Source organism: Copadichromis virginalis, linkage group LG17 (genome assembly GCF_057382275.1).
Source record: "Copadichromis virginalis isolate Kocher_CV1m ecotype Utaka linkage group LG17, C_Virginalis_male_GT1.1, whole genome shotgun sequence".
NCBI lineage: Eukaryota > Metazoa > Chordata > Actinopteri > Cichliformes > Cichlidae > Copadichromis > Copadichromis virginalis.
Genome location: NC_140634.1, coordinates 4162792 through 4190323, shown reverse-complemented (window position 1 = coordinate 4190323; position 27532 = coordinate 4162792). Strand labels below are relative to the sequence as shown.

The window sequence follows — 27532 nt, the reverse complement described above, 5'->3', positions numbered from 1 at the left end:
CATTCTTTGTTTTTCATCCATCCCAGGACCACCTTGTTGCTACAGCGCTAATCACCGCACCACCACGCTACCCGATAGTTAATTTTGACTTTTAAAAAAAGTACTATAATAATTCTATTTCAAAAAAATGTAACATTTATTTAAAGAATGCAGAAAACAAGCAAATCACTGAGAATACACTTCTATTCATTTCTCTAAAACAAAAAACAAACCATTAAAACAAAAAACAAATTCTTTGTGCAATTTTGACTTTGAATGTCAAACTTAAGCTAAACACATTTACATAAATCTTACATATTGAGAAAGGCACAGCTGGTAGAAGGTTAAAAAATTACAGTGCATTTGAGAAAATACAAGATATTATACAGGAAATAATGACTTCCACAGCATTGTAGCACTCTGGCTAGCAGGAGTTCTGCTAGGAGTCAGTGAAGGTCCCTTGTCATGTGGTCACATGTCCGGCTCAAAGACTTTTTTATTGTGTTTAATAAAAAAAAAATCCTGAGACCTGCAACATCCAAAAAATGTGAACATTTGGTATATTAAAAGGAAGGTTTAGCAGGAAAGGAAAGGGGGGGGGGAAAGCTGTATCATCCTCATTCATGACTTGCTCGCTGTTGTAGCAAGTTTTCTTTACTGGCCTATGTAGCCTGTAGTGTCAAATTCTTGAGTTATGGTCCCCTTTTGATCAAATTTTGATGAATTCAAAGACTGATCCTTTCATATATGTGCAGTAAACATTAAGCTAGAACAGTTCATTGACTGTTTCAAAGGTTACAAAATCCATTACTAAAGCTTACTAGTGATTAAATCACTAAGTTTTTAATCCACACACACAAAAAGTGTTTTGAAGCTTTAAGTTGTGATTTTAGGGTTTAGGCTGTGACTCTTCTCTTGGTATTAATGAGATTTTGCCTGAAGGTGCTTTATGTTGTAAGGTAGAGACCCTACAAGAATACAAATCTGTCCACAATTCACAAGGATCGCTACTCCTCCTGGAGTATTGGTCAGAGCTGACTCGAACCTGCACACCCAAACTGTGCTCAAGGTCAAGACTATGTTTGAGATTTCATGGATGCCTTTTCCAATTTTCAGAAGAACCACTCCTCCTAGAACACTGGTCAGATTTTAATCTATTGGGATTCATTAACAATTAACATGATAGGACTGTAAACGTCCTTGACTTTTTAGTGAATTTCAGTTCTTGTTTACACAGTTCAGCCAAGTAAGTACTTACTTTGCATACTTTACACATTAAAATAACCTGTGAATTGTGATGAATCATAAGCCAGATGAGCTTCTATGTCAGTGATTTTCTGGGTTACAGGTCAGTTTATTTACAGATAAATCTTTCATGAATGAGCTTTCAAGTACTTGGATTTTATTACCTTGTGAATAAGCAGATCTAAACATTTAACTGTCTGGCTCTAGCTTCATTTTCTGCACACATACGCGGGAGTGCCAACAATCCTGGCATGTAACACTAACCCTCAATAGGAAAGTATATTTCTGTGCTTTCTTTAAGCTGCTGGTATGAATCTATTAAGACTAGCCTCTGACACTGTGGTGTACACTAATTAGGAATGTGGATACTGAGTTTAGTTAATGCAAGGGGGGAAAGCAGTATTATATTTCAACTGGTCTGCATCACTGAAGCTTAGACAAAGTGGAATGAGACTGATTTAAAAAAAAAATGACATGAGAAATGTGATGAGGTCTGGCCTTCACTCAGATTCTTTGCTTGAAAACAGTTCAAAGATTTCTGTCCTGAAGGAATGAAAACACCAAACACATGTTAAAGCAAGTAAACATGAAAAAGGGGCCAATGCAGATGCTCTTCTCAGAGAGCAAAGTTTCTGATAAGCTCCTGTTTCTTCTATAATCAATACAAAGCAACAGGTGTTGGATTTAAAGTGTAACAGAGCGAGTCCAAATCCTCGGCGGTTCTTCTGTGTTTAATGGGCGCCGGTTCAGTGTTAATGTGGTCCGGCCCATTTCCCTGTTATCTTAGGCTGGCATCAAGACTTGTGGGAGCTGGAGGACAGCAGCAGAGGAGAGGAGGTGTCCATGGCAGGCAAAGGCACAGGGATGGGTCCGTTCAGCAGTGTGGGGAACTGCAGAAGGAGAAGAAAAAACTGGATTTTTGTATTTGTTGTGTTGTTTGTGTGAATGACAAAATAGTCTCCTGACTTCAGTGTTTTCCATGGATATAAATTAAAATAAAAACACATACTCTATTAACAGTCACTAAAAGTGAAGAAGAAAGAAACTCGATAGTTTTAGAGTCATTTGTTACTTTTTCTTCAGTCATTTCTTTTTGTTCTTCTGCATGCTTTTACGAGCAAATCACAAAAAAATCAAATCACCTTTAAAGCATGTTGCTTTTATTTGTGGCTTTACGCTGACTCATACATTAGTCTGTTATATACTAACAATACTATGTAAGTATATAACAGACTAATGTATAAGTCAGTGTAAAAATTGTTTCATGCCAATGTCTAAACAGTCTGCTGGAGGAAGTGCTTCAGGTTTCGAGACATTGTGAGGACGACACTGGGACCAAATCCTGTTCTGAGGACTAAAACTGTGTATTTGATGCTTGGTTTAAAAGTTTATTTGTTGTAGTGTGTGTGTGAGAGCTGACTTGGATGGGAGAGACTCTCTTTTCCCCCTAGACAACAGGAAGTTGCCCTCTTTTCTTGTCCACACCAAAACGGAAACATCTGCAGCTTATTTTGAAACCCTTGGCATAAAGTGAATCACACACACACCTCACACACATTAATGTGAGAAAACAACTGCAACTGCTTGTCTCAATGCCATATGAAATGACTATAAAGAGCAGTTTGTGTAAACTGAGATAGTTTATGGGCACATCACTACACTTAAAGATGAAAACATTTATCTTTTCATGTCCTCATCAAGTAGAAACTGCCAAAATTTTTCTATGTTGGTTTTAGGTGAAGACATAGACTGTATATAAAAGATGAGTTCATCATGGTTAGAAGTCCCATCTTGAAGCCTCCAGCTGAGCATTTTAACAGGTCTCAACATGATGAGTGAGGCAACCTGAGGAATTGTGCAGTGTCATTTAATTTCACACTTTGTGGCCATACAGTCATAACCTGCTTTGTGTCTGTTTGACCACAATTTACAAAATGAACATCATTCTGTAACAATCATTATCTTGATATCTTCTGCAGGGATTGTTTTTCTAGCCAATGCAGTCCCCCTGGGAAGTACATCCGTCGTAGTCTATGTAGAAAGAGTGTAGTTTTTGCTGAATAACCATCAGTGACAAAACCAATGTAATCAATGTAAGTGTAAGAATGCAGCAGACATGCTCTCCCTCCTTGGATCTGCTGGCAACCACTTCCTCTTGGAGGTGGGTTCTTTATCCCCACTGTTGCCAAATGTTGCTCATAGAGGATCCTTTGGGGTTCTCTGTCTAATATTTTGATCTTTGCTTTCCAATACCTTGAGTTGTTTTGTAACCTGGTGCTAAACAAAACTGAATCCAGTTAAAATCAAATCAACTTTTAACAATGTAGCTCGAGCCTGTGGTCCGTTCCTGAAGTTAAGATATTTTTAGATTTAACAGAGGCTTGGCAAATATCTGCAGCTGCTGAAGACAGCCCGTGCACATGCATGGAAATAAAAATAAATGACTGTTACCTGGAAGAGGGGCGCGTGGCTCTGCAGTTGGGCAGGGCTCAGGGGTCCCACTGGACTGAGGCTGGACCAGAATTGGATATTGGAGAGCAGAGGGCTGGGAGTGAGCAGCAGACCAGACGGAGTCTACATAGACAAAACCCCAAATGAAATGTCAGGGAATAAATACACTAAGAAATAGATGATGGTGTTTATTCTGGCAGCACATCAGCGGCGAGGCTGTCGTGTCACTCAGTCTCACCCAGAGCTCAAAGCCAAGTGTGCCCTCTAGTGATCTCAAACCGACTTGGCAGACTGTCTCCATGCAGACCAGGAAGCCCCACTCATGCAAAATTCATGACATCTACTTTCTGTCTCGGCTTTCTGAGATATATAAAAGCAGTTTGGTTTTCTTTTCTTCAACAGTCTGTAAAAGGTAAATGAATGCTTTTGTGTTCCCACTGTCAGTACAGTTACACTTTCAGCAATGCTAGACTGCAGACGGCTGTATACTTATGGTTTTTAGCTGATGACCTTTACTTGATTGCCTGCCATTGATCTGTCTGGTAATTCCAGGACCTCAAATGTCTTTTGTTTTACCACTCAAAGCTGTCTTATGAACCTTGTTATAAACCATTTATTGATGTCCGGTCCACTGAACTAGATTAAGATTGTTTGTGGCGCACGATTTAATGGATTTTTGCTTCTTTACCAACCACAACCTACGAAATTTGAAAGAAAAGAAAAAAAAAAGCAAACACCATAAACTTGTTTCTCACAGTTCTATTCTGGTTGTGATCCAGGAAGTGAAAAAGGGGGGGAACAAGGTCTTTAAAAAGTTCCAGACTTTTTATTAAAATTCCCATGTGTTCCCGTGGGTGAAAGTGGGTTATACATACTAATATTAAATAAGTGTGCACATGAACGCAGCTCAACTTTTGAAATAATGAGTGAACAGGTCAGCCTATACTTTTATTTTCCATCAGTGATGTATGCACAGCAGTGTATGATTAGTCAGTCTGGATAAGAGCGTTCGCCGAATGTCTGAATGTAGTCAGACTGTCCTGGTTTGGTCAGTGTGTTGTTGCCAGTGAATCGGAAGCTGCATGAACATATGGCTTCACTTATGAACCTCCTCCCTCCCTCCCTCCCTTCCTCCTTTTCTTTCCGCTCACCTCTTTCCATCTCCTCCCTGTCTGACTTTCCTCATCCAAAAATCTCTTCTTTCGCTCGTCTGACCCTCATCTCCTCATTCCTCACCTATTACCTACTGCATTTCTGGAAGCATGAATGTGTGTATAACAAGTGTGTAATGTGTCACGTTGTACCTGTGCTGTGAAGAAGGCTGAGGTCAGAGACCCAGATGGCAGAGCTGGGCTGTTGAGGGCAAGTGAGACAAGGTCACTTCCTGTCAAGAGATGTGAAGGGGCGGAGATTTCCAAGCCTTTCGGTTTTCTTCCTTTTAGAGGCGTACTATTGGCCAGTCCCCTCCTTTCTGGTGTTGTCCTGCTCTGTAACCTCTCCCTGTCTCTCTGACCAGATGACAGGTTTAGAGGTTGTGCGCTGGGCTCCAATTCATCTGCATCTGTGCTCTGGACTCCCACTCTCACTAGCATATGGGTGGGGCTTTGTGGAGGGGAGGAGGATGAGGAGGAGGAAGAGCAGGCCAGCTGAGGAGACGGCCTGGAGGAATGGGAGTTCTCGGTTGAGGATGGGGGTGGGGTGGAGGGGAGCGAGGAGTGGCCACGGTGGGTCATGAATCGGATGACAGAGGAGCCGTCGTCCGGACGATCGGATCTGGGCTCTGTCTTGATTGGCCGGTGCTGCTCTAAGGAGTGATGCAGGGAGCTGATCTTGAAGGAGGAATACAGGCCGGAGTGGAGGTACTGGTTCCTCTCACCCCCATCCTCATCTTCAGCCTCGGGTTCTGATGCGGTGCCCCCGCTTTCCTCACTGCTGCGACCCGACTCCACCAATGCAGGGTCCATCTTCAGAATCTCAGGGAACGACACAAACTTGTAGACAAACTTCTGACCGATCACCTTCTTGATGATGTTCTGCAGGAGAATCACGATGAGATGTGCAGTTCATTACAACTGAGGAGACAAACCACTTCAATGTTGTGTAGCTTAGATATATAAGTTGCGTACCTTGTCATAGTAGTAGCGCAGTGCTCTGCTCAGCTTGTCATAGTTCATGTTGGTCTTGTTCTTGCGCAGGCCCCACAGCTTGGCCACTTCCTCTGACTTGAGCAGCTTGAACTCGCCATCATTGGATGTCCAGCAGATAAGATGTTTGTGGCTTTGGTCGAGCAGCAGCTGCAGCAAGAACTGCCAGAGTGTGATGGAGCTCTCCATGATGATGGGGAGGGAACGGGGACACCAAAGACACAGGTGATCTGCAGTAAAAAAATCAGATCAGGAGAAACAGTCAATCTGGAATGGCCTATATTCCTTTGCAGGGGTTGCTTCTGTATCTCTTTGTACATCTGTAGAGTGACAATAAATTCTTTACTGTACAAAGAGTGCAGTAAGGAAGAGCGCATCTCTTCTATAGTTGAATCTGTACCAGAACATTCACATGTCAACTGTTGGACGAGTAAAATCATGTCACATATGAATCTCTGGAAGTTATGATGCTGATAGGAAGTGTTCTCCTTGCTGGTGCATTACAAGTCTACAACTTACAGCGGCTTCTGTCATAATAGCTAACAACTCTATGTTCTTTTACTCCATGAATTCACAGTTAAACTTAAGATCTGATATGACTTGGGCCCAAGTCTTGTCATCGTCATCTCCCCCTTTGTCTCTCTTGCCTCATTCTGGACCTGTTTTTTCTTTTATGTTTTTTTATTGGATGAGTTGGTTCTTTATTGTAGTTTTTAATAATACCGATTACATGTTTATGTTTGTCTAAAGACAATAAACATTTGATAACAAAAAAAGCCCATCTAGCTCTTAGTCCCTTTAGAATGAAATATCTAGTTCTTTAGCTTCAACATGCTACGATGAGTTAAACCAAAACAATGAGCTCAAACTATGATGGCCCTGAGAGGTTAAAAGCACTGCAACTCAAGAAATAAACTCACAAACAAAAAACAATTAAAAAAAAATTACTGCAGGATTTTTCTATTTGCTGGTGTTTCCTAAAGTTGCACTGCATTTGACTTCCAGGGCTGCCATATAAAAGACATTAAAAGGTCTTCTTATAAACTGCACAGTTGGCTGATAGAATTTGTGACACTCTGTGCATTACAAATATTAATTTTATATTAATAATGTGAACTTGGTGTCATAAAAATATTGATTAATGCAGATTTAAAGCTCACTTTTATTAGAAATACAATACACCATTCCCAGTGAACTTAAATAAATGAGAACCTTGAACTTGGAAAAACAATCTAATTGAAGAATGGGATGCTGTGTAAAATGTAAATAAAAATATTTGCAAGTCAGCTGATCCCTTTTACTGATAAATGTTGCTGTGCTTCAAAGATATATCTGGACATTGTTGATGGCATCACATTCAAAGTTCGCATTTGCATTTCACGCAGCGGGTTAACTTTTGTGGAAAACCGTACTTAAAGTACATCACAATACATGCAAGTCATCCAGTGTCCTTAAAAGGTTATAGATTTTAATCTTTCCAAGACTCAATTGTGAAAGAGGACATCATAAAAAGAAAGGAAAAGGGTAGTTGGTGGGTGGAGAAGAGAAAGACTGTTGGCATCAAAACTAAAGTGTATGCTGATCCTTCTTCTGGTTCAAACATGTTTAACACATGTTCAAATAACTCAACCTTTGAATAACAGAGTAATAAAAGAGCTTTTAGAACAGACATGCAACGGTCATCTGTGAATATGGATGTTTATCAAGGCATACGGGTAACTTTCAAGGGGAACACGTCATATTCCTCCCCCATGCGTTGGTCCTCCTCAAAAAGCAAAATAACACACTTGGGGAAACTGTCAGTGTATGTTGAATTATTACCTGGTGCTTTGCATTACAAAAATAAAACATTTCCATTCTATATTGATGCACAAAAGCTGGCGCTCACCCATGCATTTCCATTTGAAATGAAAATCAGCCCATTATTTGGTTATTTATGCTTTAATGACACACCCAGAAGATTTATACACGGGGTATGAAAAATGATTTGCTGCATTAAAGGTCATTTTCTTGCCAAAATCTTCCATTATTGTGAATCTTAAACGATCAGAAAGCCAACAGTTGTTAGCTCTGTTCGTATTTACTTGGACTACTTTTGCTTACAGTTGATTAGTGTGAGATATGTAAACCATGTGTCTGTGGGTACTGGTTTGTGTTCTTTGCTACTTCCTCCCGCTTCTTGTGTGTGTGTGGAAGTGTGTATGTTACAGTACATGTTGGGGTGGATCACTAGTGTTACAATTTCTGAAAAGAGCTCTTTGATCATTTTTCAGTTTTGTTTTAAGATGCAAAACAATTTCCAAAAACAAACAAAAATAAAATCTCTCTGGGATTTCCTCAAACTCCGACACTGCTCTTTGTGCTTCTTGTTATTTCGCATGTGTGCATGAGCTCTAGTATCACGTGTGTGACACAGAGAGAACAAGAGAGAGAGGTTCATACATTTGGTTGGTTGGTTTTTGGATGTTCCCATGGTGATAAAACAGGATGTGGTCAGTGATCTTCTGCCAAGGCAAGCCTGGGTTTTTAACTGACATGTTTACCTGTGGGTGTCTGCCTGTCGCTCCCTGCCTCCTTTGTCAAATAAATTAAATTACAGTTCCTGAGCTGCACACTGCGAAACGAAAAATAACAAACAACCGCTAATATTCGGAGTAATCAACTACTGATTCGATCTAAAAATACAGCGTACACCTTTCCCTTTGTGTCTTTCTGAAAGGAAACCAACCAGCAAAAGGGGGGTAGGGGTGAAAGTGCATTTCGTGCAAACAATGACCCATCATCGTGAACACACACACACAAGCAAGTGTGTTCTCACTTCCTATTTCCTGAATGTGTGTGTGTGAAGTGATGGAAGAACTGTACTGATGTCCGTCTGTCTAAACGAGGACTTCCTGTCATTCAGTTTCAGGGGCGTCATTCCCGGTGAGAGACCTTTCCTATCCAGGACTTCCTGTCACAGAGACCCACTGGGAACGAACACACACACACACACACACACACACACACACACACACACACACACACACACACACACACACGGTCTATACTTCTATATAGATCTGTTATATGGGGTATACATGTATGCCCCGGTGTCAAACTTTCTGATCTATACTCTGCAAGTCTGTTGAGGAGATGAACAAAGCCACAAAAACTGCTGATTTATTTGGAATTTCAGAATAAAAGCAGTCTGGAGCACTGGTCCGCTGTTTCAGTGCTTAAAATCTGCTTGTCCATAAACTCCCTCTTCTTGTGCAAGCTCACAAGTCATGGAAGATCTGTACATAAAAAATTCTCCTACTGCAAATGTTTATCCATGGGATTTTCTGCCAGTGTCTTCTGGGGGCTCTTCAGTCCAGCAGAAACAAACCAAAAGCCACATATGAGTCTATCCATTTTCTTTAGGCTGTGTATTTCTTATTTTTGGAAGTATGTCTGTGTGTGAGAGTGTATGTCTGTGGAAAGAGAGCAGGGGTTTCTGCTGGAACTCAAACGGTTCTTTGTTTTTGCACCAGTGACTCATTTTCAAGATGTTGTCTGCTGCCAGCTTCTATCCGGAAGCGCATGGCAATTAGTCTGCGAGGTCCAGACAAACCAGAAATTCTACTACTAGATTTTTAAAGGAGCCACGGCTGATTTTTTTTCCACAGCAGCCACCATTCTAACCTCTTTTAATCCCTTTCTTTACCCCCAAATGTAGCTCCCATCAGCGGGGTCAGTTTTGATTCCAAAGCAGAGTGCTAAAACCGCAGCTTTAACACATTTTTACGCACAGCTTTACCTCGTTACGCACAACTTTACGCACGACTTTAGTCGGATTTCAAGTTGACAGTGACTGCCTGACCGTTAGAGGACTTCAGCAGATACACCAACAGCTAACGCGAGCTCGTTTCTGTCTTTCTATTACGCCCAAATGTGCTCAGACACATAACTTCAGAAAGTTGCCCATAGCAGGAAATATGGCACCTACCTAGCTGTGGCTGCTCCTCTGTCCGTGTGCGATGTGTGGGTTTGTGTCTTTAAAGCGGTGTGTGCGAGGTGTGTTGGGGCTCCATGCTGCTGCTGTTGCTGCCCCGCTGTCTGAAAGCGGATCCGCAGCTTTTCTCTCTCCTGCTCAGAGCAGGAAGTCGGGACGCGTAGACGGAGAACGGGCGCACTTCCTCTGGCGCAGTATTCCAGTCTGTGTAAACATACACACAGGCGCGTGCACACGTTCACACAAAATTTCTACTTCCCATAAACACACCTCCTCTTTTAGAATACTCTCTCTCTCTGTGTCAGACACACACACACAGAAATATTGTAATCTTGACTACCCTCAGCGCTGAGCCAAGTGACAACTGACGTCACCTTCTTCCTGCTCACCGGGAGGGGTTCCTGTTTTTACACACACACACACACACACACACACACACACACACACACACACACACACACACACGCACACACAGTACGTTAAGTAAATCTGGGCCTTTGGGTAACTTTATTGTCCAAACTTTAGTTTCCTTATGGAAAAATCATCACCTTCTGGAGGTGGGTACAATGCATACACTTACAAAGCAAAAACTTTATTAAGTTTAATGAATAAATATATATGTAATATTTAAACGATTTAATATAAAACCTTTAATGCTCTCGACTTAAATACTTAGTATGGGGGCTGAGGACTTTGTTAGTTGACGCATCAGCTGAAACCCTTGAAAGGTGCCTTTCAATCTGGAGAGGTCAACCGCAGACTGTTGGAAGAGAAAGGGAAAGATCGTTTATGTCTGCAAAGATGAACCACGCCTCAGCATAAGCGCAGCCCACTCTCTGCTCTCCCTGAAATTTCCATTTCCAAACCCACACCAGAGAGCAACATCAAACGACCTCACACCTTCTAGTCACATACTGGTCAACAGACAGAATTTAGCATAAAATATTAATCAGATTTTGCTTTTTAATCACTGAGAAACCTGTTGTGTCTAAGTCAGACAGTGCTGTATGGTTCAATTCTACATTAAACATTTTTTAGTGAGTGTATGTGTGTCACGGTGGCCTCCAATGCCATGCCAACAGCTGTTGCATCATTTATATCATGCAGCCTTCATGACATAATTCTGCAATCGTTTATTATTGCAACTGCATGCCGATAGGGGTCGCATGTGAGACAGTTTAGAGTCATCAAGCAGTCAGAAGCTAATTTAACCCAACAGGAAAAACACAATGTAATGGGCAGTCACTGGCAGGTAATGCTTACCCAACAGCTGGTGGAGCTGGATTGTCTGTGCACCATGTCAAGTTACTTTCCATAACGCAACACAGATCAATTTGAAATTGTTATGTAAATGTCCCTGGGTGGAGGTTTGAATGTTGGGTTTCCTATGAAATTCCTCTTGTGATAAAGTTACGTTCAGATGCTGTCTGACTGTGTGAGGCAAACGCATGAGAAAACATTTTGTTGTCTTGTCTGCTTTGACCTGTGCTTCATTTGTGTGCGAAATAATAGCAAACTATTGTGCAGGTCTTTTCTCACCTAATAAAAGATTAGTCTGTGTGAGTGCAACTTTACATGTGTCATCTTGTTGCACTTCCTCTCATTTGACTGTGTGGTTTTGCATGTCGTCCTTATGTCATTTGACTGTTTAGCTTGTGACATGCAGTGCAATCGAGCAACATTCTACACTACGTGCAGCACACACTGCTGCGCTTTTTTGAATACCTGTCTTTTAAAGTAGTTGATAACATTAGAAAAAACTGAGACTACCAAGAGAATTCGGAGGACTGAATTTAACAAGGCAAGTTATTTTTGGTGGCCTACAAAGTAGTGATGGGATTTCCAGCTCTTTTTAGAGAACCAGCTCTTTCGGCTCGGCTCACTAAAAAGAGCCGGCTCTTTCGGCTCCGAACCGGCTCTTCAGGTTGTTATGTTGCTTTAATTAATTAATTATTAACAACAATAGAAAATTAAGCACAAAAGGAATTACTAATGTAAAAAAAGTGGTTTTATTTATACATGTTTATATATAAACATGTATAAACACGCATGCACAAAGTCCAAAGCAAGTACAAACTCCAAAACACATTTCTAGCGTTAACTGAACTTCCTTAACAGAGCTACCTAGATCACTTAAATTACATAATTGAAAGCATATGTGTATTGTTTGTGTATTTATACACAAGCACTCATATATATTAAAATAATTTAAAAGAAAAGTTAATTTACCTGTTACTACCACACACCAAATCCGGTTGTTGGTACTTGCTGGCTTGTATAGCCACTAGGTAACAAAAGCTCAACACTGCCCCTAGCATCCTGGAGCACTTCTGTCATCTTTTGTACGTGCTTTGGAATTTTTACGTGTTTTGGAGTTTTTATGTGTTTTGGAGTTTGTACGTGTTTTGTCTACATACGTTTGCCACCGTAAATATACTTTTATTTATTCACTCCACATAAAATGTAATAAATAAATCATATAATACTAAAACCAACTATTCACATTTCAACTTTTAACTATTTAAATTTTCAGTGAAACAACACAAAACACTGCAAACCACAACACAATTAAATATAAATTAAAATATGAAAACAAAAAGAAGATGCATATTCTCTGTCATATGGACCTGCATGAATAAACTTTCTGAATCCTTTAACATCCACAACTGAAAATAGTTGTGGATGATTACTATACCTTTCTAATGTGACGTCATTGTCCCTGGCTCTCTTTCTCTCTCTCTTTCCCTCCCGCTCTGTTCCTGTGCTACTGCGAGTGTAACTCTACCGACCCTCCCCCCTCATCCCAGCGTAAAGCACAAGGCTCGCGTGCGGAGTGAAGCGGAAAAAAGTGCGAGGGAGAGGGTGAGAGAAAGGGAAAAAAAGATCCGCTCTAAGAGCCATTTCGTTGGCGACCGACACATCACTACTACAAAAGGCTCTTGGCGAGATGGTGGGTATGGCTACATCAAAAATGAAAGCGCAGCTATGCACATTTGAAACCATTTTAAGACACTCACTTGCCAAACACTGCCCACTGGTGGTGAAAGTTTTATTTACTTCTTGCCTAGGGTAATTACAAAATACACCTTTAAATGTTAAGTCAGTAAGAAAATCATAACAATACAGCCATATAGCATGCATCAGGACATGCAAAACTGCACAGACAAATAAGAGAAAGGATGAAAGAGGCCAAGTTGCACTGACGGACAATTAATCTGTCTGGTAACCAATCAACACACACAATCTGATCAATAACAAGTTAAAACAAATGCTTTATGTGCACATATGTGAACATATTTTGGCGCAAATGGAAATCAAAACTTTGTGTTTTTCCCCTTCCACCCAAAAAATAAAAATAAATAATGAGAAATATTTTTTCAGATGAAAAGACTACAAATAGACAGATATGCATGTGTAAAATCAATTGTCACAGGCATCAAGAATATGTGCTTCCACCGAATAGTTCTCCATCTCTTCACGTTAATCTAACGAACTGCTCTGCAACTCCTAAAAACTCATATACAGAAAAATTAATCCAAACCAAAGATCAGAGTGAGACTTCCTATTTGTTTGTTCCTCTTTGGTTGAAGTTCCTGATGCCCTCTCCGGTCCGCCCCCATCTTTAAAACGTCCACAGCGCCAAACTTTGGGCTCCCCAACGGGAAAATGACGAGCAGCGAAGAGGATCCGCAGTGGAGGAAAGTGCATTCCGTTACAGGAGTGATACCTCGGTCCAGGCATGGACACCGTGCAGTCGCAATCCGGGAGCTCATCGTCGTTTTCGGTGGTGGAAACGAAGGGATAGCGGAGGATCTCCATGTTTACAACACTGGTGAGCTACCGTTAGCATTCACGCTAACTAGCAGGTTAGCGGCTAATGTTTTTAGCATGCTCGAGAGGGAAACGACCCCTTAAGCTAACGAGCCCTCCACCACGGGCTTTTGTATACTGTATATGTGTTACATATATCTTTATAAAACAACCGCAAAATTATAAAATTGCGTGTACGATATTATTTGGTTGGGTTCTTTTTCATGTTTGTAAACTATCCACTTACTTGATCAGGAGAGTTTTATAGTTCCGAAATGTAGTGAACTGTAAAGTGAATTTGAGCAAGAGCCAAAAAAAAGTAAGAACGTCACATCCTTTGTTTAAATATATGAAGTTCTTTTGTTACTTAAGGTGCAGTTTGGGTTATGTATGTAAAAATATATTTAACGTGAATGCGTGAATTGTCTCCAGGCCAGCTTTGGCCAGTGCATTAAACATTATTAAGACTTGTATAATACATTGGCTAACAGCTACCCTTTTTCCCAGTCTCAAAGCAGTGGTTTCTACCTGCGGTTAGAGGTGACATCCCTCCTGGCTGTGCAGCCCATGGCTTTGTTTGTGAAGGTACTCGAATACTGGTCTTTGGTGGAATGGTTGAGTTTGGAAAATACACCAACAGCCTCTATGAACTCCAGGTAACACTGTCTCTTTTTTCCACTGCAGCTTCTTCTAACTCTGCTGCTGTTATGGGGAAGATGTTAAAAGATATTTTTTGTTTCTCAGGCGAGTCGCTGGCTGTGGAAGAAGCTGAAACCAAGGGCACCCAGAAATGGCTCACTGCCGTGCCCTCGGATCGGACACAGCTTCACTCTTGTGGGTAATAAATGCTACCTGTTTGGAGGGCTGGCCAATGATAGTGAGGATCCCAATGGCAACGTGCCAAGGTACTGTGCAGACACATCTTTACTCTCAAGAATGGTGTAAAAACCTGTAAGTGCTCTGTGGTTTATTGGGTTTTTCCCATTTTAGGTATTTGGGAGACTTGTATGAATTGGAGCTCCAGTCAGTTTCAGGGGCCAGAGGCTGGAACATTCCAGACACAAAGGGCCGTGGTCCCTCTGCACGGGAGTCCCATACATCAGTTGCCTACACTGGCCTTGGTTCCCCGAAGCTCTACATCTTTGGAGGGATGCAAGGAAGTCGGCTAGATGACCTCTGGCAGCTTGATCTTGGTAGGAGTGATCTTGGTTTTATATATCATAGTGACTAGCTGCAGAAAGAAAGCTTTATTTTGATGTTCACTTGGATTAAAATTTAAATTGCACTAGTGATACTTATGCTTGTGATTGTTGCCAATTGTCATTCTCTCATCCTGCCCAATAAATTGCAAGCCAAAAAAGAACAATAGTATAACAACAACAAAAAGAAACAACCTAAATGCAAGTGTGGAGTCGATGGAAGACCAGAGTCGTGGAGGATTTGGGACAGAAGGATAGCAGCAAGAGTGTAACAGGATTAGAAATGAGTATATCATAGGGACAGCTCAGGTTAAATGGTTTGGAGGCAACGCTAGGCAGCAGTGAGATAGTTTGCATATTTACAGAGGAGGGATCGTGGCTGTATCGTACAAAGAATCATGAAGATTGCAGCTGCCAGGCAGGAGGAAAAGAGGAAGACCACAGAATGCGATTCATGGATGTAGTGGAGAAGGACATGCACAGGGTTGGTGTGATAGAGGAGGATTCTAGGTATAGTGTGAGATGGAGGCAATCCCTAAACAGACCAGCCAGAAAAAGAAGGACAAAAAAAGGGTTTAAGCATGAATTTTTAATAAAACTGCCTTAATGATTAATGTGAGAGTAAGTTTGGTTGATATTAACTCTACACAGGATTTGCAGTGTGTGTGTGTATATCTATCTATCTATCTATCTATCAAAAATTCATGTGTTTGTATATTTGTGCAACATGGCAGTAAGTATAAAATGAAAACTGTAATGGTGAAAATACCTTTGGTTGTGCCAGAAGTTGGTGAAGTTACATATGATCAAAATTGTCAGTGTTCAGTCTTCCTCCAAAGTTGGCAACTCTGAGAAAATAAACCAGCGTTATGAATTTAAACCTTTGTTTGCATTGCTCCTCAGTTAGGTGTCAGCTGTGTCATTCCCTGCAGGCTTCATTTTGTTATTTTGACCTTTTAAGCTAATTTGGCAATTAGAGCTGGGCGATATGAGATTTTTTCATATCACGATATGTTTTTTTCATTTCAGGCGATAACGATATCTATCACGATATAAGCCAAATAACTATATTTGTAAGATTTAAATGTGCCGTTGCTCACAAGTAAAATGTGAAATAATCAGCAGCTTGTTTTTATTTAAATATTTATTTCCCATAATAAGTTCAACAGGGTAGATGTACTTAAGGAACATGAGACTTTTTCAGATAAATAAAGGCAAATATTGCAAACTACACAAAAGGCAGCCACTAAAGCGTTTAAGTTTCAAAATAGAACAAACGAAACAGACTAAATTGTCAATTCCACTTAGAAACAAAATATTAATTCTAAAAATAAATCTTAGTTTGTTTTACAGAAGAACAGACAAAACTGACTAACTTTTGTCAATATCAAATAAACTGAGAACTAAAAGGAAATTCTCAATCTCTCCTTGTTGTATAGCTGAGCTTTTCAAACAGTTTTAACAGTTACTTTAGTCTGACAAAAGCCGAATGACGAATTAGCGCTTCCAGTCAGAGACTGAGGCTACGTCCACACGTACACGGGTATTTTTGAAAACGGAGATTTTCCGTTTTCGTTTTAAAAAAATAATCCCGTCCACACACAAAGGGAGAAATGAAGGAAAACGCTGCTATGAACATGCCAAAGCAGCAGGTGGCGCTAGATTCCTAACCGTGCAGAAATATTGGCCAATCAGAAGTCTAGAAGCCTCGGTGGGAAAACGTAAACAAAGCTGGGGCATAGAAGCAGAACCGAGTCGTATGTGTGGAGGGACAGTAACTGTGTGTATATGTAAGCATTTAAACACTGCAGAGAGTAGAATTAACAGTATTGTAGAAGTTAATTTCACCGAAACAATAACGTGGCGCAGTGTGACGCATGCACCGGTTTATTGTATTTCCAGACTTGCTTTCGGCACAATTTACAGTGCACGCTACTCTGTTTTTTGTCAGACTTGAAATAGCCGAAATACCTTCACACTACGGACCTTCTTTGGCTCTTCCGTTCGACAATCTCTCCGGCATTGGAACCATCATCTGTTTTCTCTTCGGTCACGCTCGGTTGATTTTTCTAGTCGGCACACTCATTTCCTCCATTACGCGCTGGCTCCATTACCCGCTGGCTGCTTCCCAAACAAACACACGTGCGGCTTGGCACTTGTGCTGTACGTAACAAGTCACGCGACGTGACGCTGCGGCTGTGATTGGTTCGGCTCTGCGCTACTTAATTTGGATTGGCTGACCTTTTTTTTTTTTTTTGAGGACAAGAGCGGCGAGGTCTATCGCGATAGCTTAATTTCTCAATCAGTAAAAGTTATATCGCGATACATATCGTTATCGTTCTATCGCCCAGCTCTATTGGCAATCATTCATCACAGAAAGGTAACGTTATATAACTTTGCTCAGCCATGTCTCTAACACATGTGAGTCCACTGAGATCCTCATAATTAGAAAACGGTCATCCCCAATTAGATGTGAGATTTTCTTTTTTAATGTGCATAAGCATATTAAGTTCAAGGGTTGATGAATTAACTGAAATAACATAAGAAATTATTTCTGGAAAAACTCAAATTGCTAAATAGAAAATCATCAGAATGCAAGAAGTGACATGTTTAACACCCTGATTTTTCTCTTTGATGTTTTAAGCCCTGTTTGCATGTCTCCATTTCTAATTGGTAATGAGGAACAGGAGTTTGGAATATTTAAACACACCTATATCTTTTCTTTGTCGTCGTTAGACACAATGGTTTGGTCAATACCGGAAACAAAAGGTTCCACACCATTTCCCAGAAGTCTTCATTCGGCCAGTGTCATCGGAAACAAGTAAGCTTCTTATGTATTAACACCAGAGAGTTTTTTGTGTTCCTCTCTGGCAACAAAAAGCTACTTTATATTAGGGCTGCCACAATTAGTCGACTAATCACGATTACGTCGACGATTTATTTAATAGTAGACGCGTCCTTTAAAGCTTTGTAAGATCCCGAAAGACACAGGAATAAGCATTAGGGTTTAAGAGTGTAATAACGGGCTGAAACAGAAGGTGGCAGCACTGCATGTACAAGGATGCCAGCTGCCGTTAAACCCCAAAGAAGAAGCAGCGGTGTCCAGCATCGTTGCTGTGTCCAAATTCAGGGACAGCATCCTTCGGAAAGCCGCATTTGTAGGCCTATTATGTTACAGCGACACGACGAAGGCTATCCAAATTCGAAGACTCCGACAGATGTGTCCTTCAGTTTTATTACTCTTTCTGGGTCACAAAATAAACTTTTAACATATTTTCAGGCGAGAATGTAGCTGTGTAAACTTCAAATATCTGCTCAGTTTATCAAGACATCACATATTTGCAAAAGTGCTCTGACGTTTTCGAGAGACGTCTGTTACCCACTAGCTCGACAGCTAGCCGGGGTTCAGGGCTCACTAGAGCCGGCGAGAGCAGCGGTCTTTCGCTACTCGGGTTAAACACGATATATAAGTCACTTAGATAGTTTAAAAATGTTATTGTTTGGCTTTTTTCTGTGTTTTATTTGTTCCTTAGTAAATCAGTTTGGCTGAGATTAAAGTTATAGTTTTCACAAACTGAATAATCAGTTTTCTATTTATTTAGAAAACTGAATAAACAGAAGTGTGAGATGGTCGAGAATTTACTCCAATGTCCTGTTGTATTTTAGATAGCAAGGAGCAGATGGCTGAGTTTATTAAACTCCACTGAGACCATCTGCAAATTTCATTAAAAATTTAATAAACTATCATCTTGTCTTTATTTTTAGTTAGCACATATTCAAGCTGTAAACTAATGATAGTTATATAAGAGCAGATGCATGCTGTTAAAATAAGCTGTACGCTTTACCTCCAATAGATGCATGATGTGATTAGTCGACTGATCACAAAAATAATCAAAATAATCTTTTGTGGCAGCCCTACTTTATACTCTGCCATGTGGCTAAATCTGATAATGCAGCTTAACTTTATAAATGATTATCTACGTTGATAAAACATATTTCAGTTCGTCCTGAGCATAATGCTACACTATACTGCCAAACGTATTCACCCATCCAAGTCATTGAGTTCAGGTGTTTCAGGCTCTTCCATGGCCACAGGTGGATCAAATAAAGCTCCTAGGCATTCAGACTGCTTCTACAAACATTTGTGAAAGAATTAGTTGCTCTCAGGAGCTCGGTGAATTCCAGTGTGGTACCGTGATAGGATGGCAGCTGTGCAACAAGTCTAGTCATGAAATTTCTTCACTAATAAATATTCCACAGTCAGCTGTTAGTGGTATTATAACAATGTGAAAGCCACTGGGGATGACAGCAACTCCAACATACATGAAGTGGTAGGCGATGTAAAATTACAAAGCAGTGTCATCTGCTGTTGATGTGCAGAGGTCACCAACTTTTGGCAGATTCAGTTGCTCCAGACCTCCAAACTTAGTTTGGCCTTGAGCTAATTGGTCAAGAACAGTGCATAGAGAGCTGTAATGGGTTTTCATGGATGAGCAGCTGCATCCAAGTCTTACATCACCCAATGTTTGTGTGTTATTGTTTTATAGTTCTTGTGTATATATGAAACCAGAATGTCCTTCGACATAGTCTGGTGTGTTCTGTCTGCAGGATGTATGTTTTTGGCGGCTGGATTCCTGCTCCAGAGTCAGAGACGCACATTGCTTTAGGAACTGAATGGATCTGCACTAATTCCCTGAGCGTTCTCAACTTAGGTGAGTTCTTCTCATTATAACCCCTTAAAATAACTTATGAGTGGTTTTGTAAATGAGATCTGTAGCCTGTGAGCCTTTTTTGTTTGTTTGTTTAATCTCATCCATGGAATTCCTACAATCCTTCATGGAGGCCAGCAAGCTCACTGTTACCTGGTTTTCCTATCACAGACACTATGACTTGGCAGAACCTTGGCCCAGAGCAGCACGATGATGATATAGAGTACCAGCTGCAGAGCCAGGGACCACAGACCGATGATCCATATGCCTGCAGGCCAAGAGCCAGGGCTGGCCACTGCGCCGCTAGTGTTGGCTCCAGGCTTTACGTTTGGAGCGGTCGTGATGGATACCGCAAGAGCTGGAACTACCAAGTGTGCTGCAAGGACCTGTGGTACCTGGAAACAGGTGAGAAACGGGGGAGCGAGTTAGGGCAATGGGGTCGGTGCTGGGGGGGCAAAAAGCACAAATCTGTTTAAAAATCCTTTGGTCTCAGATCGACCAGCGACCCCAGAGGCAGTGCTGCTCATCAAATCTACTGTCAGCATGCTCCATGTGGCATGGCGCCCCCTGGCTGCGGCAGACTGCTATATCCTCCAGATCCAACCTGCAAGTTCCCCCAGGACTACAGTGAGTGGTCCCAAACCAGCGGATCCAACAGGAATAGATGGTCAGAATGGAAAGGAAAAACAATCTGCTGGTAAGGAAAGCACAGCCTTCAGTGACTTCATCAGTTTATATTAAAATCTTTATTGGATTTAGATGGAAACGTTTCTGTGTAGAGCTAATGGTCACTGCAAACAGAATACAGAATACAGCAAAAAGGGAACAATTTCAATGCTTTCAGACTCATAAAATACACTATTGACACTATCAGTCTTTCTTTACTTTCTTTGTAAAATGGTTTGATCCCATCATTGTCAAAATGAAGAAACCGCAAACCGAGAAGAGAAAGGAGCAGCACAGGTAAGAGTCTTTCTTATATCAATAATAAAGGCTGGGCAATATGGGGGAAGAACAGTGATCAATGTCAATCAAATCACTTCTTGTGGGCGTTGTGCTGTCAGTGGGAGAAACATTTCATCGTCCAAGTGACTTAAGTCTTTGAAGAAGTCACTTTTTCCCCCTTTGTTTTCTCTCTTGTTATTGTTCCTGATTTAATCGTGTACAAAGCTTCAGTCGCCCAAATATCATGTGTGCTATTGCCAGCTGCCAGTCCTACACGGTGCTTCAGTTTAAAATTATGTGGCTATAGCTCAGATCCAGCCACATCATTAGTTCAGTTCAGTACTAATCTTATTAGCTTTTTGGGTTATCTGTCAAAATGTGAATGGAATGAGCTCTACTGGCTTTATCTTAACACTGAGGAAAAGTTACTTCACAATAACTGTATTTATCATTTTATCACCCAGAACTATCTATAAATAAGATTTAATACACAAACACTAACATACAGCCACACTAACACGCCAGCAGTCCAGACGTAGTGCTTAAATTTTCTCCCTGATGTTTTTTTTCTTTCTCAGGGTGCTTTGCTGCAGCAGGATGCTTCAGCAAAATCTTCAAATGGCTCAGCAGACAGTCAAGCACAGGGTGGGAGGATCGATGGGAGAGACTTGAAAGAGGACTCTAACCTAAAACTCTGCAGTAAGTCTCTTATCAGGTGGTTCTTGCTTAAATGCTGTTTTATACAGTTCATTTCAGTTTTGTTTATACGACCTCAAATCACCACAACAGTCACCAAGCCACTTTTATATTGTAAGATAAAGACTACAGTAATACAGAAATAACCCCCAACAATCAGATGTCCTCCTATAAGCAAGCGATTTACAACAGTGGGAAGGAAAAACTCCCTTTTAATAGGAAGAAGCCTCCAGCTGACGCAAGGTCAGGGAGGGGAAGCTATCTGCTGTTACCAATGTGTGTTTAAGAATTTAAGCTCCTGCACAGTAATAGTCAGATATGTTTGCAGAAACATGGCTGCACAAATAAACTCTTACTCCAGTTTATGACTTCTAATCTTAGACTCAACTTGAAAAAAATACAAAAGCAATGCATTCTTTGACGTGGCTAGAGTAGCTTTGTACGAGTCACAGTTCAAATTATCCTTATTTATCATATACTCTGCCTTGGTGCAGGCACAGCACTGTTTATGACAGAATGTAAATGCTTCAAAATTTGCAGGCCACATCAGATTGTGTTACTGAACCGGATGTGACCTATAATGTAATTTAATTTTTCTCCAAAGCAGGATTTTGTTATTATGACATTTTTAGATTGTTTTTGTTTCTGTGTGTTCTGTTTGTAGCTGCTGGGCAGGAGACTGCAGCAGCAGATCTCAGCAGCTCAGCTCAGCTCCAGTCAGGTAATGGTGGCTCTTACGCTCTAACATCAGTGATATTTGACTGGTGAGGATTTTAAAACGTGTTGATTGTTTTACCTTTTTACAGGCAAAAAGCCGGTTTCTGCAGACAAGACAGCAGATTTTTATACCCACACAGATCAGGTCGGATTTTCTTCTGATAGTGAATTTTTAACTCTGCCTCTCAGCTTGGTTCATACTAACACCACAAACCATCACCTACAGGTTCGGCAGAATCCAGACAACGCTGTGTGGTTTGATGTCGGCGTGTTCAAAGCACTATTCTCTGAGGTCAGCCACTACTACCTACCTGCTGATGGTGACCAGGTGACATCTGCCATCAACAGTCGGGCAACGAACACTAAAGAGGTAAAAACCAGAAGTGAATGGTGTTTATGAAGAAACCACCTATGGATTACATCTTACCCTCACATGCTCGCTCTCTCCTTCAGAAGAAGCTGCCAGGGCCTCAGGACTACCAGGGCAGAGAGAAGCAGGAGCTGGCTACCGGTCAGACATACAGGTTCAGAGTTGCAGGCATCAACTACTTTGGCCAGGGAGATTTCAGCCCAGTGAGCGAGTTCAAAACCTGCCAGCCTGGCTTCCCTGGAGCACCCTCTGCTGTTAAGATTACCAAGGTGACACACAGTATCAAGAAATATTGATGCAAAGATCAGGAAAACTGGAAAATGTATTTGATGTGCTTTTCGGTATCGTTTGCATGTAGGCCACTGATTCAGTCCACATCACTTGGGAGGCTCCTTCATCTCCATCGGGCCGGATCCTGGAGTATTCCATGTACATGGCAGTGAGGAAGAGCCGCTCATCCACTTCGGATCGGCCGGGTCAGATGGCGTTCATCCGGATATACCGTGGCACCAAGACCTCCTGCTCGGTCAGTTCCAGCCACCTGGACAACGCGCACATCGACAGCTCTGCCTCCAACCGACCAGCAGTCGTCTTCCGGATCGCTGCAAAGAATGAGCAAGGCTACGGCCCAGCCACGCAGATCCGCTGGATTCAAGGTGGAGCAGCTTCCGATATTATTTATTTAAACTTCCTCTCACATTAAAATGATGGATGTATCAACCTCCTCTTTCTGTGTTTTATAGATCCCAGTACACTGCGAACATCACTATCCAAAGCTGACAGCAGTGCTGAGGCTGACAACGACGCTGCTGACAGGTGATCAGAGTTTTTAACTTTTCTGCTTTGTTTATTTTTCAAAGTGGACACTTGTAATTGGTTCTTTATTTTCTTTCTTCTTGCAGCTCCAGCTGAAAATGTTTTAGGGAAAGGACTTTTCACTCAAGATGCTGGCAAATCTATTTCCCAATAGTTTTGTTAATTTATTTTTAATCTATTTAATTTTTACTTTGTAAATAGATTTACATTTTCACGGGCTGTTTGGCCACTGTTCTGTTTTAGTTAAAGTGTTTTGTTAAGTAATTATTATAGTATTATAAGATGTAGAAAACACTGCAAGTATTGTTTGAAATGCATTCTGGAAGACGTGAAGACGCCTCAGTGTTTACTGAACAAGCCACTGACGGGCTATGAGAAGGAAACACGAGTGGTCCTTTTACAGGCCCCACCGGTCCCACGGGGTTATGAAATATCAGCAATGTTACTCATGTTTTTGTGTCTTACTCAGCCACATGTTACTGCAAACTTGTTTCCGTTATACGTATATATATAATTTCAGTTTGATTTTTCTTTGTCTTTACATTTATCTCACTGTAATGTATGTGTAATACATCACAGTGCTTTTATTAGCATGTTCAAAAGCCATGTACTCTTAACCTATTTCTGACATAATTTCATTTCAATATACTCATAGCTACAGAAAACAGTCATGTACTGGGTGAAAGGTATTACAGCTTTGCCATCTTCTCCATCGTGTTACCGTCTTTACCAGGTGCAGTAAAGATGCCACACTTTTTACCCGTTTCATTTTCCTCTTATAAAAGACTCTCACTCATCCATATATAGTTTCATCAGTTAGCCACTGGAATTTACACTGAGTAAATTGTTGTTTTTATAATTCGGATTATATCAATCTGCACCTGTTTTCTTGAAGATTTATAAATATAAATGTCATGATAGTATCAGCAAACATCAGCCTGTAATTGTCCTATTGAGGACACTCGCAGCTTTGCATGGACCTCAATAATGTACAGACCACAGGCAGTTATTACAGAGGCTGGGTGAAATACTGTTGCAATATAATGGAAAACAAAAAAAGGGGTGAATTTACATTTTTCACTTTTAAAGCAGTGACCAGAGAGTGCACAAAGTTTCTAATGACAATCATTAGTGGCACTGTATAGGATTTAAAAGAAAGGTGCTCAAGATACGACTACCTGCTGGATGCTGGTGTAACACCTGTGTGTGGGCCGGTGGAGATGTGCTTCAGCATCTTTGGTCGGTTTGTTGCTCTGGATCAGCAGCAGCTTCTTCTGGTATCTAATTGCAGATGTGTGCAAGCTGCTCAGGTCTCAGAGGTGATGAAGTCTAATGTGTGTATAACTAATCAATGTGACCTGCAATAATAATAATAAAAAAAACATCCATCCATTCATCAGTTTTCTTCCACTTATCTGGGGCCGGGTCACTCGGGTAGCAGCCCAAGCAAAGAAGCCCAGACTTCCCTCTCCCCAGCCACCACCTCCAGCTTGTCTGGGGGAACACCAAGGCGTTCCCAGGCCAGCCGAGAGATATAATCTCTCCAGGGTGTCCTGGGTCTGCCCTGGGGTCTCCTCCCTGTGGGACATGCCCAGAAAACCTTGCCCAGGAGGCGCCCATCCTTGTCAGATGCCCGAACCACCTCAACTAACTCCTTTCGATGAGGAGGAGCAGCGGTTCTACTCTGAGCCCCTCCCGAATAGCTGAACTTCTCACCCTATCTCTAAGGGCGAGGCCAGCCACCCTTTTCCGCCGCTTGTATTCGCAATCTCGTTCTTTCTGTCACTACCCACAGCTCGTGACCATAGGTGAGGGTACGGGCGTAGAAAGAAATATGTTGTTCTCAAATATATATTTAGCATTTCAGTTAAAATATGAAGAGTCGCTGCAACATATTTTGTTGAATGTGGTAAATGTGTGTGAAACAGCTGTGGTAATGTATGGGTTAGTATGAACTATAATGTGGAAATACCAGACTATATATGAAGGTTTGATACAGTAGCAAATATAATTATTACTGTAACAGATATAGCACATGCTTACAGGATGAACACTTTTTAGTAAAAATCTCAGTAATTTTCCGCCCTACAACCTGTTTATTTGCTCATTAAAAATGATCTAATCAATAATAAGACAGCAGGCATGTAGACGTGAACGAGATGACCTGCCGCAGTTTAAACTGAGCATCAGAATGGGAGAAAATGGATGATTTATTTGACTCCGGGCATGTCATGGTTGTTGGTGCTAGATGAGCTGGTGCAGCTTCCTTTTCCCTGAAAAGTAAACTTCATTCAGATTGACTGTCCCTCAAAAACAAAATCACACCAAAAAAGTCAATATTAAACACTGAGATCACAGGCTGATCCGGCTCGTTTCATGTGGCTCGGGAGAGGTTCTTAATTTATTTCATGTCTAGGGAATGTGAAGGCCAGTCATCAGCGTCCGTGCCTTCCTCATTTATGAGTTGCCTTCACACTCTGACCACATGAATGACCTTCACAAGGAACCAGAAGTAAGCCTCATAGTAAGGTCTGAAGGGTTCAATAACAGGAGTCAGTACTGTTGGTCTGTGTGGTGCTCCTTGGATAACCATTGCCAAACTATCACTAACTTACTGCCAAACCAGCAATACTGGAAGATGTTATCCAGGTAGCACAACATCTCTCTTGTTCTTTCCACATTTTTTCCACATCTGTCACGTACTCAGTGTAAACCTGCTCTTATCTGAAAAAGAATGAGGTGCCAATGGTGGACCTACCATTTCTGGTGTTCCCCATAGAACAGCACCATGTAGACTGATTGGTGTTCAATGAACACAGGTCCTTTCAGGCCCTCATGTCATGCTCATGGAGACTTCTTGACCATATGTTTAGAAAAATGCACATGAGCACCCTGATAGAGGTTATCTTGTGGGGCTCTTGCAGTGCTCCTCCCGTTCTTCCTAAATCAGTGGAGCAGATGCCAGTCCTACTGATAGATTGACCGCCCAGCCCAGGTCTCCTCATGTAATGGCCCATCTCCTGGTAGCTCCTCCACACTCTTGAAACTACTGGTAGACACAGCGAACTCTCTTGCAATAGCACACATAGATCTTCTAGAAATTGAACTACCTGATTAATCTGAATGAGCTTCAGGTCATGCTGCAAGTAATGACACTTGCAAAAAAAGCTAAATTAGAAACAAAATAGCCAAGGGGCTTAAGGAAAAAGCAGTAGTCTTCAGACCAATGTTCTTTCTAGGAAACGCTGACACTTGAATATTGGTGTTGACCATTCTGGAGGTGGTCAAAGTGGCCAGAAGACAGGAAAATGCCCCAGGGAAGCTGGCAGTGAGTGAATGTCCCCTGCGTGGGTAAATGCGCACGGTTCGCTTCGGAGACTATCACGGATCCTGCTGTATAATAACCTCAGCTGGAAGAAGCGACAAACCAAACATAGGCGAATGCTTTAAATATGGGTTTGGGGCTGTTTACGTGTGAATAGGGAAAGGCACTATCCCGTGAACCAAAGTGCATAAGCTCAGGAGGACGTAATGGACATTACAATCGGCGATTGTAATTTAAAACTTAGCACCTGCACACTCAACACTGATATAGAATAAAACGACTCAACTGAATAAGTTTCTAAGATCTTCATTAAGGAGTCTTTATTCTCCAAATTTACATATTAAAAGATTTCCAAAGGGAAGAAATTGAAAAAATAAGAACTGATTATATCACCTTCCCTATCCCTCCTAAAGGGAAAGAAGACCAATTTAAAATTTTGAATAAAATTTACCTGACAAATAGACTCCTTGGTGATAGATTCAAAATAGAAACTGGTAATTGTGTATTTTGTGAAACAGAAGAGGAGGATTTGGACCATCTATTCTTTTTGTGCAATTTTATACAAATATTTTGGTTGGATTTTCATACCTGGCTTTATTCCAGTGGGATTCAAATGACCCAATTTACCTTAAATATGATAATGTTTTGGAGTGTTTTTGAAAGAAAAGAAAGCTAATTATGTTGTTAATGTGTTATTAATCTTGTACAAGCAATTTATACATAAATGTCGTTTTTTTAAGACCAAACCAACATAGGCTTACTGGAAAAACGACTTAAACCTGTTGGTTGAATCTTTGACCTTAGTTAGAAAGGAAAAGGCTGCTTTTTTTTGTTTCCTTTGTGGAAGATTTTGATTTAGAGAGTTAATAATCTGTTAAATTATGTGACCCCATCTTTATATTATCTTTTTCCTATGCATGAAAGTTGCTAATATGTAAGGAATGGTTATTCTCTGAATGTGTGCATTTTGTTTGTATGTTAATATTACTAATAAAAAAACAACAACAACAACAAAACAAAACAAACGTGTGTTAAATTTGAAAAAACAAAAACAAAAAAACGACTCAACTTGGTTACGGTCGCATAAAGGGGAAGGTAGTGGAGAAAGGTGGTCTCGAACCCCGGAATACCGGTTGATAGCCCTTCGACC

The 27532-nt window shown here is 41.0% G+C and overlaps 2 protein-coding genes across 3 annotated transcripts; one reads left to right on the top strand and one right to left on the bottom strand.

The window, feature by feature from the left end:
- Positions 1-127: 127 nt before the first annotated feature.
- On the bottom strand, positions 128-10198 carry elk3 (ETS transcription factor ELK3). The gene is made up of 6 exons (XM_085436834.1): positions 10136-10198; positions 9790-9999; positions 5802-6049; positions 4980-5708; positions 3676-3798; positions 128-2114 (listed from the first exon to the last, which is right to left on the bottom strand). The coding sequence occupies exons 3-6, from the start codon at positions 6006-6008 to the stop codon at positions 2019-2021; spliced, it is 1155 nt and encodes a 384-aa protein (XP_085292960.1). The 5' UTR covers positions 6009-6049; positions 9790-9999; positions 10136-10198; the 3' UTR covers positions 128-2018.
- A 3061-nt stretch (positions 10199-13259) lies between these two features.
- On the top strand, positions 13260-24450 carry hcfc2 (host cell factor C2). Of its 2 annotated transcripts, none has more exons than XM_085436884.1 (17): positions 13260-13627; positions 14113-14261; positions 14350-14510; positions 14596-14798; positions 17541-17625; positions 19413-19516; positions 19685-19918; positions 20007-20210; positions 20442-20476; positions 21037-21157; positions 21819-21875; positions 21961-22016; positions 22098-22241; positions 22328-22510; positions 22600-22897; positions 22985-23057; positions 23144-24450. In XM_085436884.1, exons 1-17 carry the CDS (start codon positions 13462-13464, stop codon positions 23151-23153), a joined length of 2283 nt encoding a protein of 760 aa, XP_085293010.1. In that variant the 5' UTR covers positions 13260-13461; the 3' UTR covers positions 23154-24450. The 2 variants fall into 2 exon arrangements, with proteins under 2 accessions (XP_085293010.1, XP_085293009.1); XM_085436883.1 differs by having other exon boundaries at positions 13262-13627; positions 22325-22510.
- The last annotated feature ends 3082 nt before the right edge of the window (positions 24451-27532 follow it).